Here is a 12,293-nt window from a genome sequence, read left to right as displayed (position 1 = left end):
GCGACATCCTTAAGGAGGCAGACACAGGAGGGCACAGCACCCCGCTGCAGGACTCGTCCCTGGAGAGTCCCGTGGACAGAGGAGTCTGGCAGGGGACAGTCGATAGGACTGCAAAGAGCTGGACACGACTGAAGCGACTTGGCACGCACGCAGGGATGCAGATAGGGATGGGAGAGTGACTGAAAAAGGAGAGTCAGGTTTTTCCAGAACTCTCTGTTGGGTACCTCCCTAAACCCTGGTAGTTTGAGATCACTCATTTTGTGGCCCACACGTCTGAGGCCACATGCCGCGATCCTTCAAGAACTCAGGATGTGAGTCCTGCGTTTCTCACTGACAGCCTCAAGTAGGTCCATCCGTCCCCCCATCTCCCAACAGACTCGGTTTCCCCACAGCCTGCATTTGCGTTTGGGGCTTGGGCTGCTACTTAGGGGAGTGCTACAGGGCTTCCCTGCCCTTGACCGGAGCCAGGTTTCAGGGCTGCGCCCCAGGCCAGACAGCTGACCTCATCCTAGAGACGAGAGGCCTGACTTGAGTGCAGGGGATCTCCCGTGGTGCGTGGTGTGGACCCGCGCCCAGGCCTGTCTGGCCGCAGCAGCTCGGCTCTGAGTGACTCTGCAGAGAACAGGTTTCCTCCTGCATCTCCGGGGACTTTCGGCAGGGACGCTCGGCGTGGTACTTGGTGACACCCGGCCCCCCCGTCACCTGCTCCGGCTGGCTGTTTCTTTGCAGGTGGCACAGAATCGCTCTCAGCATCCACAAGAAGAATGTCACCTTGATCCTGGACTGTAAAAAGAAGACGACCAAGTTCCTGGACCGCAGCGAACACCCTGTGATAGACGTCAACGGCATCGTTGTATTCGGCACCCGGATTCTGGATGAAGAAGTGTTTGAGGTCAGCAGGGGGTCGGGCCATCCCACACCCCTAGGACACAAGCCGCTGTGGCCGGTATCCCGTGCTCCGCTGCGGGGGGAGTGTGTGCTGACCGTCCCGCTTCTATTAAGGGCGTGTGCTGACCGTCCCGCTTCTATTAAGGGCGGGACTGATGTCTGCCTGGGGAGATGGGCAGGTGGTTGGACGAGCCCTTGGGCTTTGAGCGCCTGGCGAGGATGTGGTTCTGGTCTTGTCTCTCTGCAGGCTCCTACTGGGGCCGCGTGCGCAGCTATGAGAGGGTCATGGGGCCTGGTCACGGTGCAGGCCCGAGGGGGCGGGGCTTCCGGCCTTGGGCAGGTTGCTGTGACGTTTCACCTCAGTGTCTGCACCTGTGAAGGGGGAGCGTGCGTGCAGCTCCTTTATAGGCTGTGGGAAATCTTATGGGGGGTTGGATGCAGTAAAGCGCCGCTGCCCGCTCCCAGCAAGCGCTTGACGCACGTCGGTCTTGATCGCGGCCTGGCGTCGGAGCAGGGGACGGAGCGCAGCTGGTCAAGTGTGGGTTAGCAAGGAAGATCAGAAGAGCCGCCTCCGTGGAAGCGGTGGGTGGGGAGGACCAGCGTAGGACGGTGGGTCTGCACGTCCTGCTGAACTTGGCCACTTTCCTGCAGAGCAGCCGTTCAGGGCGGCCGCAGCCTGTGGACCACAGGGCGGGCTGGGCTCCCGCGTCCGGCTGACGCTGCCAGATTTGGGGTGTAATGAGGATACGCCCTCTGAGCGTGACTCCGCTCTGGCCACGCTTGCCCGGAGACCCGGGATGAACTGCAGGACGGCTGGGCTGACCCAGGCCCGAGCGGCTTCGGGGCTCCCCCGGGGGAACTGGTGTCCAAGGCTTGAGGGTTGCACAGACTGGGATTGAGCGTTTTGCTGGTGTAGACTTTCTGCTGGCGCGAGGATCTGGGTAGAGCAAGTGCCGCTGGGGAGCTTCAGGACTCATTTGTAACACGTGGGTGCTGGCAGCCTTGCCTTCGCGGGGGTCTCACGGGGGCTCCTCTGTGAAGCACTTGGCTTGGGGCCCCTGCCCAGCGCCCGGGAGCCTGGGTGCCTGCCACTGCCCTCGCTCCTCGCGCTGGAAGTCTGAATGCAGGGGAGGGGCCGTGAGCAGACTGGGGTTTGAACTCACAGGCCGTGCAGTCGCTTGTCTGCGCAGCGCCTGGTCTGGATCTCTCTGATTTCCGGTTCCTTTGGTGTGCTGCTAGTGGGTCTTTTACCGTAAAGATTCAGGGGAAAGCTTTATCTATCTTAAAAGGATCCTACGCCAAATTCTTCTTCCCTGATTTTCCGAGCCAGAAGAGTTGTTTTCCCACAAGCACAAGCCTGTCGAGACGCCAGGGCTGTAGGGGGCCCTGGGGAGGTCAGGGCGGGCCCAAGTCCCAGCCGCTCTGTTTATGAGCCACGAGGCCCCGCCGCCCTGAGATGCCTGCGCGGGGGAGGGGTGGTAAGGACCACCGATGCTTCCACCACTGTTACCCAGGTTTATGGATAGAGAGGGAAAACAGTTTATGATTGTCCAAAGAAGCAGATCTCAAATTGGAGAGCTCAGGTTTTTCTCCTCTGCTTAGCCTTCCGACCATTGGGGCAGGTCTTGCTCAGTAAGCAGGCAGGCTTTTTGATTGCAGCTCAGAAATAGGTTCGGAATTCCAGGAGCCCTTCTTCCTGGTCGTGGCTTTCGATCTGAGGCTGAGGGGCTGCCGGGCACTTCTGTTGACCGCAAACTCCTCATGCTGTGAGGGAAGCCGTCACGTAGCCTTGGCCTCTCCCGGCTGTTGGACCTGCCTGTGTCTGAAAACGTGGCCCGTCCCATCCTTCTTGCTGAAGGCCCGGGAGCCGGCGGCAGGGTGCCCTCAGGGCCCCGAGCACCGGTTTTGCTTTTCTTCCTTCACAGATAAATTTGGGAGGGTGGTCCTCAGGTCCCCAGCCACCTTTGTCTTATGGCAAGTGAGACAGAATCTTTATTTTTATGTTTGGAAGTAAAAATGATTTAACTTGACTTTTCAGCAGATCCCAAATAGTGGCACTTGCCGTTTTAGCTGTTTTGGCTCCTAGAGGCGTCTCCTTAGAAGGAGGAGCCAGCGCCGTTGAAAACCGTTTCCCAGCAGCCACACTCTTCCCCGGGGAGGGTGACTTCCCCTCATTAAAAGCCAGTTTGTCCTGAAGCTCTGCAAGCTGCAGGGGGGAGCTGGAAGGTTCTGGTACTTTGGTGGACAGCCAAGTGGCCTCTGGCACAGACTGGGCTTCGCGATTTGCACTGTTTCCAAACGGGGACTTGCTGAACTCTAGAGCGTCTGCGGGGGCACCGGGCTCTCCGGGGTGTGTGTGGCTCCTCGGAGGCCTCCTTGTCCAGAGAGGTGGGGGGCGTGGAGACCAGAGGACCAAGGCGGACAGCGCTCCCCGCAGAGCAGTGCCCACTCTCAGCTGGCCCGCGCCCTGCCGGGGCCTCCCTGGGGCCGCCGCTGGCCTGGTGTGCGGCTGGGCAAGGGGCAGCCGCCCCCGCTCTCTGGGCCCCCCTCCCCACCCTGGCCCTGGTGTGAGCCTGCCTCTGACGGGGCCGCCCTGCAGTCGGGGACACAGCGCCCCCCACCCTTCCAAAGCCCCCGGGAGGAGCGACTGCACAGCGCGACCCCTCAGGCCTTCAGGCACTTCCTGACCGGCTGATGGCCTGGAGGCCCCCTCAGGCCCGGGGTCCTCATCTGCAGAAGGGGCACGGCAGGGCCAATGCTGGGTACCTGGGGTGCCCCGTGACCTGTGTAAGACGCCTGCACCGTGGGACCACAGTGAACCACACCGGCCGGCGCCCTGGCAGAGCGGGTGGCCTGTCGTCAGCTCCCATTGGGGTCTAACTCGTCAGCTGTGGCGGCGGCTGTGACCGAGGTCCCCCCCTGCGGGGGCGTGGGGTCACACGCTGTCCCGCATCCCGCCTTGAGACGTCAGTGCTGGCCACACGCCTTGGAGACAAGGGCCCCACGCCATGCAGGGCTGGGCCACCTGAGCTCACAGGCTCCCTGTCCTGGGCCCAGAAGGGAGGGTGGTGCTGAGTGGCGCCTCCCCAGCCAGGGCCTGTCCTGGGCAAGGTCCCCGTGGCGGCCGCCCCTCCTGGTGCCCCGGCGGCTCAGGAGGGGCTCGGGCTGGCTGCCCAGTAGCTGCTCTCCCACCTCGCTGACCCGGCCGAGCCTCCACCCTTGCACCCCTGTTCCCAGGTGGAGCGCGTGCCTGAGGGCTGCCCGGGGAGCTGCCTGCAGGTGCCCGCAGTGACATTCCCAGGAGCTCCGGGCCCTGCGTCCTGTCCCTTCTCCTGGGGAGGGCCTGCACCCTGGGACCCGAGAGCGGTGGGGGCTCCCCAGGCTTTGTCCCGCCCCCCGGGGCCTGCTGTCCGGGGAGGTCGGGGGTCCTTCTTCAGACCCCCACCAAGAGCGGTCCTGCAGGGCCCCCTGTGCAGGAAAACGTCTTGTTTTCACCCCGGGCTTAGGAACAAGCTTTGTGTTTTTGGAAACAGACGAGTCTGCCTGGGGAGTGGGTGAGTCTGGCAGGCGGTGGGAAGCGGCTGGTTTTCTTCGGGGGCACGGCCGGGTGGGAAGCCCGCAGGGCCCCGTGCCCACTCACCACCTGTGTGCTTTGGCCTCCCTGTGCTGGGTCATCAGCGCCAGAGAGGTTGAGTAACTTACCGGAGGTCGCCCGGCCGACTGCCGTGCAGTGGTGTCAGTGCCCAGAGCTGTGGTTGCCCAGGGCCCACGGCCCGTCCTGTCGTGATGGGGGCAGGCACGATAGTCCCAGCACCTGGCGCCTCTACCGTCTGACCGCGGAAACTGGGACCATCGTGAGCCAGGGCGCCTCCCTGGTGGTCCCAGACGTGCTGGCGGGTGCCGGGCCCTGCTCTGGGCCCATCGTCCGGCCCAAGCCCCGAGCGCACCCCATCGTCCGGCCCAAGCCCCGAGCGCACGGGAGTCCCCTGGCTGGTGGGATCTGCGAAGCCCTGGCGCCTGGCAGGCGGAGCCAGCGCACGCCGCTGCCAGAGCCGCCCTCCCTGCGTGCCTGGGGCCCTCTGCCTGCCCAGCGCCGTTCCCTGGTCTGGACTCGGAAGCGCAGGGCCCGTCTGGTGGACCCTGCACCCCGCTGGGCTCCCCTGTGTACCTGGAGCCGATGCTCCAGATGGAGGGGTCTGCAGGGCGGGATGGGGGCGCATCAGGACCCGGTGGTGCTCTGGGCTCCTTGGGGGAAGGATCCTCCCCTCAGGTGAGCCTCGACGGGGCGGGGGATGTGGAGAAGGAGGCCTTCCCCGGGGGGTCAGGGAGCCAGTAAGTTCTGGGCCAGGAGCCAAATCCTCTTTGAAGGTGCTGAAAATTTCGAGGGCAATAAGACCAAACAGACTGTAATCTGGATTTTTTCTCTGCAAACCCTGTGGGTGCCCATGGGGAGGGAGCGGCTTCGCGCCCTAGGAAGGGTCCTGCTGTCTGTCTGCCATCCTCCAGCCTCTTGGCGGCCCCAGGGGTTTACCTAATCCCCGAGGCCCTTCTTCCAGGAGCCTGTCTTTCCCACTGACACCGTCTTTCCTGGAATTCAGCTCTCCCGGGGTAGGAGCGGGGCCGCAGCCCCAGCGGTTATCGGAGGTGGCCTGGGATCCCTCTCTTGGGAGGCGGCTCGCACTCCTCGACGTGAAGGGCGTCTGGTGTCGGAGCCTCAGAGCAGAGGGAGCAGTCGGCTGGTGTCAGGCTGAGGCTGTGGCCGGTGACCCTGAGCCCCTCTGGTGACATCCTGTCCTGACCAGCTGGCTAGGCCGCTGGGTGCAGGACACTGGCTGGTCTGGTGACTCAGGGGAGACCGGGGAGGTGACGGGACAGCGGGAGGGGTAGCAGGCGGCTCCTGGGTCCCTCAGGCCACGGGCGGTCTGCTGGGGCGTGTTCCTCCCGCGGGCGCGGCCGGGCCTGGCCCCGCTGCTCTGCTGGTGACCCCCGTTTGCACTTTTCTGCGCCCCTTTCTGCCCACCATCCCCCGGCTCTGTCAGTCTCCTGCTAATGGCTGGAGAAGGGCTTTTTCCTTCCGTGGGAGGCGGTGCTGGGTGGGGCTGGCGGGACCAGTCTGGGTTCACCTTCTGGTCCTCTCAGACGCTGTGCAGCTGGACGTCGGTGAGGCAGGAGGGCGTCTGAGGGTGTCAAGCGGCTCCGGGGGCTTTTCGGGGCCGTCTCGGGGCCCCCAGCCCCACTATTGAGGGTGTTCACAGGCCAGATGCCATCCCCACCCCAGGCACACGAGTGTTTTTCCGGTTGGGGTTGCCAGGTGGGCCTGTCCTGGGAAAGCGAGGAGCTGGGCCCTGGTGCCAGGCCAGGTGGGAGCTGCGGCTTCGTCTGCACGACAGGCCAGAGCATTCTGGATCGATGCTGGGCTCCACTGCACACTCAGCCCCCGAGACTCAGAGCGAAGCGTCAGGGACCCCCTACGAGCGCTCTGCATGACCGTCCGCAGCCGCCTTACGGCCACGTTCCCACCAGACCGGGCCGCACAGAGGCGGCCCTGCAGGTGTTTCCGCGTGCCGGGCCCACGTCTTTGTCCCGCCCAGGCTGGTGTGGCCGCGTGTGCCCCCCAGCGACTCCCAGGGGAGGCCCTGGCGCTCAGAGGGGCCCAGCAGGGCCCAGCGTCTGCAAGGCAAGAGTCATAGTCTACACGTGTGCCTGGACCTTAGACGGGGTGAGGGGCGGAGGCTCCCAGGGCTAAGTCTTGGGTCCAGGACCCCCAGGGGGCACCTCCGCCCCCGGCTGTCCCAGCAGGCTCCAGTCCTGGGCCAGGCCGGGCTGGAGGGCGGCATCCGCGCTGGTCCCTGCTCCCTCCTTCCCGTCCTGCGGCGCTTCGCCCGGGAGCAGCCCCTGCCATCGCAGGCCCCGTGCAGCAGCCGCCGTGTGCCCTGCGGGGGACTCTGGGGTGCGGGGCGTGCACGGGAGCCATGGCCAGCAGCCCCTCTGCTTCAGCTCTGGCCACTTTACGGGGACCCCCTTTTGTTCCTGGTGAGGACAGGGACCTCACCGTCTCTGTGTTTCCTGGACCCCAGAAACAGACGTCCTTGGTTGGGTCTCTTAAAAAGACAGGAATGAGATAGGTGCTAGTTCTGGAGGCCAGAGATCTGCAGTGTGAAGTCGGTGGGGCAGCCTCCCCTGGGGCCTCCAGGGAGGGTCCCTCCTGCCCCTCCCAGCTTGGAGAACAGGGGCCATGGCCCAGCCCAGCAGCAGGTGGATAGTCCGGAGGGGCACCGCCTTGGGTGGCCTGGGGGCGGGCAGGGATCCCCGGGGAAGCGCAGGCCCAGCGACCCCGCTGTGGGCGCCTCACGCCTCTCCCTGCTCCATCCCCACCGCCCTCTCCTCTCCTCTGTCCGCCTCTTACAGAGACTCAAGTCACTGGAGTCAGGGCCCATCTTAGTCCAGCCTGATCTCTTCTCCAGACGCATCACTTAACTACCCCTGTAAAGACGCCATTTCCCCAGAAGGCGCCGTCCCCAGGTTCCGGGGATGAGGACTGGGGCCCCTGGTCTGGGATCCCCATCCAGCCTGCTGCTCAGGCCAGCGTGGGGAGGGAGGGCTGCTCTCCCTTCGATGCCCGCAGGGCGCGTGCGGGTTATTAAACGCGGGTGTGCTGGCGTGACTGCTTGGTTTCCAATCGAGGTCTTTCTTGGGTTGCCGAGTCGTCCACAGGGCCCAGGGGGCAGGGATAGTCTCTTCCCGGCTGGGTGGGGTGGGTGGCACCCCTGTGCACAGCTCCCAGCTTGAGCGGGCAGCTGACTGGCCAGTGAGGACCGTGCGCAGAGAGTTGGAGGTGCATTTCTGTCTTCTGATTCTCAGATCTGGGAGGGGCTGGGCCCTGGGTGCGCTGGGGCCATGACTCCTGCCTGGGGAAGGTGGCTGGCAGCCCACGGACAGGGGCGGTGTGACGGCTGAGCCCAGCCCAGCCGGAGCGTGGTCATGTGCGGCCGTCCCAGCCAAGGGGCTTTTGTCTGGAATTGCCCCTTGGGTGCACAGTGATTTTGAGGGGTTAGGGATGCTGGCCCGGGTCACACCGGGCACTCAGGATCTGTGTTGAGCCTAGCAGTGGTGGGGGGCATCTCCACCCAGGCCGGCAAGAAGGGGTCCAGAGAGACCCCATGGAGTTTCAGGCAGGCCCTCCCCTGCCCAGACGCTGTGGGAGTAGGCCCCTCCTGAGCCTGGCAGAGGCCTGCAGGCTTGTTCCATGGAAACAGTGAGCAGGAGGCCCGCGTCCTAGCCCAGCCGGGCTGATGCCACTCTGGAGGCCTGCCTGGTGGCATGAGGCAGCTTACACTGACCTGTGGGTCCCCTGGGAGGATGGCACCCGAGGACCCAGAGGCCAGGACTCTAGGGCACCGTGGTGACTGTCAACCCTCCGGAGCCCCAGAATTCTGCACATCAGTCAATAGAGGTAACCCCACAAGCTAGTTTCCTTGAGCACCCGCCACCTCCTACAGAGCCCAGGCTCCCGGTTTGTAGTTAGTGCTCCCTGGAGGCTGTGTTTGAGGCCATGTCTCAGGAACTGGGACGTGCAGGTTGTCCCTGGGAGTCAGCCACACCGTCGCACCCTTCACGCCCATGTCCAGCAGTGAGTGTCTGCAGTTGAGGTGGCAGGGTCTTGGGGGGAGCCTGGGACCTTGGCTGGCATCGTACCGCAGGGCCTCAGTGCTCGAAGTGAGGCTGGATCGCAGAAGAGGCTGGATCGCAGCAGAGTCTGCTCAGGTCGCGGGTGCTGGTGTGGAGCGTGTGGGTCAGTCCTGGCCTCTGAAGTCGCCCCTGCCTGCCACTCCCCTGGCTGGCCCCCACGAGGAGTGTGTGTTCTGCATGGGAGGCCTTCTGGTGGCTGAGGGTCTGCAGGAAGACCCCGCCTGTCACAGATGATGCCAGGTTACTCTCCTGGCTCACAGAATAAGATGCAGACAGGTCTTCCAGCTGGGACGGTCTTTTGGGATTCCGTGAGAGTGAAAGTGGATTTCTGCACTTGGGTTCGCAACAACCAGAAGGCAGGTGTGGGATGGCGCGAGGTGGGTATGGGATGTCCACGTGGAGAGGATGTGGGAGTCAGGCAGCCCGCTGGCGGCCGTGGTGTGAGGTGGGCGTGGGGTGTCCACGTGGAGGGGACGCAGGAGTCAGGCAGCCCGCTAGCGGCTGTGGTGTGAGGTGGCATCACAGTGACACCTTGGAAACGGAGGGCAGGATGACGCAAGAGCTGAACTAAGACCTGGAGTCTGAGCTGGAGCTGGGGCCTGGAGTGGAGCGTCTCTTCCAGGCAGAGGTGAGGTGCTGACGGAGTGAGAACCAGGAACAGGACTTTCAGCACGAACCTTCACCACCCACCTCCTCCACCAGGCCCGGGCCTGAGGCCACCACCTGCAAGATGGCTTCCTTGACTTCCCCGGGCAGAGTTATCCACTTCGTCACCTGGGCACCTCCTGAGGAATCAATGAGAGCTTGAGACCTGAGGTCAAAGACACGATTTACACGTTTGTGTCCATAGGCTCATTATAGACTTGCTAAAAATCCTAGTTGGAAGGGTGAAAGAATGAATAGTCAGAAGACCGCCTTCAGAGGGAGAGGCTGGTGAGCCTTTGACAGGGACCCGGGACTGATGGTGATGCTGGTGGTGGTGTTAATGATGGGGATGGGGGTGACTGTGGGAACTGAGGTGACAGCGACAGCAATGATGGCGGTGATGGCAACGGTGGTGACGATGTTGGAGTTGGGGGTGGTGGTGGTGATGGTGGTGGTGATGGTGGTAATGATGGTGGTGATGGTAACGGTGGTGACGATGTTGGAGATGGGGATGGTGGTGGTGGTGGTGATGGTGGTAATGATGGTGGTGATGGTAATGGTGATGGTGGTGATGCTGGTGGTGGTTGTGATGGCGGTAGTGATGGTGGTGGTGGTGATTTTGGTGATGGGGTGATGGTTTTGACTGTGGTGGTGTTGTAGCAGTGGTGGCCGTGATGGGGGTGGTGACAGTCACACTTTGTCTAGGCCTCATCAGGGGCCAGTCCTGCTGGACCTCCTGCATGTTCCATCGCTCTTAGTCACCAGGACACTGATGAGAGGTGGACCTTATTACCCGCTTTGCAGATGCACCTGTGGCGGCCTGCAGAGACTCAGTGACGTGCTTAAGGGCACCCAGCTGGTGAGGAGGGGACTCCTGCACTCAGGCCACCTGTGGTCACTGCCTCACCCTCCGTGCCTGGTGCCCAGGCTTGTGCTTCTTTCCTGTGGAGCTTGTCATGACACGTGTGTCCCCCCCGCCGTGTGGTCAGCCCAGCGCCCACAGGCTTGCTGCCTGAGGGTCCAGAGACGGGAAGGACTGGCCAGGTTTCCTCATGTGCCAGCCAGGCTGGGCTGCTCACCTAGTGTAGCTGGCGGGGAGAGGACGTGAACACCTGCCTTTACGGAGTCTGGTGGGCCCGTGAGCCAGCCTGGCCCCCGCCTTGGTTCTGCTGCCCTGCCCCCGGCCTGGGGATGACGTGTCCACCCTCTGAGCTCACAGAGCTGACCCTTTAGTCACTGCAGCCAGTTTCAGGGTTCGAGGAGGCTGGGTCTTGAGCATTCCCCCCGGCCCCTGCCCCCAGCCCCTTTGTGGAGACGCAGGTGAGGCACCCAGACCTGCATCCGCACAGGTGTGAGGAGACCCAGGGGTGGGGGCACAGGTGAGAGGTGGACCGGAGCCAGGGTGGCCACACGGTGGGGGCAGGGTCGCAGGCGCAGACCAGCAAGGCCTGGGGCAGCAGCAACCCAACCACCGGAAATGCTTCTTCACCACGCACTCGCCTGAGTGGTGTCTCATTCTCTCTCTCACTCCAAGGATGCTGCGAATACCATGGAAAGAATTACTGAGAGCCCCTCTGGCTTGGGGCCCTTCCTTTTCCATTGTGTGGCCCAGGATGAAGACTAACCCAGCAGGTGTGACTTGCTGGGGCTAGGAGAGCTTGAGCAGGAGGAGGGCACTCGGGGAGGCCTTTCTTGTGGGAAGACTCCCAGGACGTCAAGGGGGTGACTCGCCAAAGCCCCCTGCCTGCCCTGTGTCCCCTGGGCCAGTCCCCCGTGTCAGACAAAGCAGGCTCCCCTGAGGAGGAATGCTCTGTGGGGTGGGCAGGGACCCCGCGCACACGCGCATGCCTACCATACCTCTCTCGCTTGGAAGTGGACTCAGACTGGGCTGCCCTCGCTCGGGTCAGACTTGTGGCCGGAACTGCTGGCCGGTGCTTGTCCCTTGCTATCGCTCTGTGGGCAGCTCAGCCCTCCTGCAGCCTCGGACAGGAGGCGTCCGTCTTCTCAAGTGATCGCGTGTCTCCATTTATGTGTGAGAAGTGCTCCGGCCAAAATCAGCTGCAAGAGCCACAGGAGAAGCCAAGCGCACGGCCGGAGCGCCCGTCTCGTTTGGCCGAGGAGGGCTTGTGGTGCCCGGCGGTCCTGGGCGCTGCGTGGCTGTAATTGAAGGAGGGGGTGCAGGATGAGAAGGCAGGGAGGGAGGGAGGGAGCTGAGAACGAGCGGGGACGTGCAGAACGGGGCCTCCCCTGTCTCCGCCAAGATGCTTCCCGCCTCCAGGGCCCTCGGGGTTGTAGAGAGCTCTCCAACGGAAACTGCAATTTCCTCAGCTCACAGCAGGGGCGCAGCTTGGATCAAATCTCATTATTGGAAAAGGCAGAACTGATCCCCTCAGCAGAAACGCCCGGCTCAGCCACGGACGCTCACATCTGTGTGTGCCGGTGGCCCGGCCTGCCCGCTGCTGGGAGATGGACGGGCGCTGGGCGTCGGGGCTGTTCGGGCTGTGGGATGGCCACGATGTCCTCCGGGCCAGGGCAGAAGCTCGTAGGGCCTCTGCAGAGCTTCGCTGAGCTGGTGGGGCAGAGACAACGGTGCGTGAGAGGGGAAGGCCGTGCGTGTCGTCAGCGCGAGGAAGCTGTGACGGCCGCGGCTCCCCTGCCTCCCCGGGCAGGTGCCTTGCCCAGCGCGGGGCACGGCATTTCGAGCTAGACAGGGAGGTGAAAGGGCATGGCCTGGCATCGGAGATGTGGATGCTGGTTGTCACCCGTGTCCGCGAGGCGGGCGGGGTGGGCACCCGCCCCGTGGAGGGCTGCCTGGAAGGGGCGGCAGTGTTGTTTGCAGGCGCTGGAAACCCATGTTGGCACAGCCGTGGGACTCGCCACGTGGCTGCAAGGAGGCCAGGCTGCTCTGAGTGGGCACCGCTGGGCAGTGACTCAGGAGCCCCTACTAGTGCCTCGGGGGAGTGACCACCCCCGGGCCTCAGTGGGTGCACCTGTGACATGGAGCTGGAAGAGAAGGAGAGCCAGCTCCCTCAGGGGGAGGCTGTGGGCGCTGGGCTGGGGACGGGAGGGGC

The 12,293-nt window shown here is 63.8% G+C and overlaps 1 protein-coding gene across 3 annotated transcripts in view; it reads left to right on the top strand.

Annotated features, from left to right (window-relative positions):
- Window positions 1-12,293, top strand: part of COL5A1 (collagen type V alpha 1 chain) — a 139,719-nt gene that overhangs the window by 40,292 nt on the left and 87,134 nt on the right. For all 3 annotated transcript variants that reach the window (XR_011255039.1, XM_069579805.1, XM_069579804.1), the window contains exon 4: window positions 730-892. Coding sequence is in view for 2 of the 3 variants with exons in the window: in XM_069579805.1 (XP_069435906.1) it covers window positions 730-892 (163 nt within the window). In the remaining variant the exon portion in view is untranslated. The remainder of the gene's footprint in view (window positions 1-729; window positions 893-12,293) is intronic.

The sequence above is a fragment of the Ovis canadensis genome, chromosome 3 (genome assembly GCF_042477335.2).
Source record: "Ovis canadensis isolate MfBH-ARS-UI-01 breed Bighorn chromosome 3, ARS-UI_OviCan_v2, whole genome shotgun sequence".
Lineage (NCBI taxonomy): Eukaryota > Metazoa > Chordata > Mammalia > Artiodactyla > Bovidae > Ovis > Ovis canadensis.
Note: the sequence above shows the minus strand (reverse complement) of the source record. Positions and strands in the feature narration are given on the sequence as shown.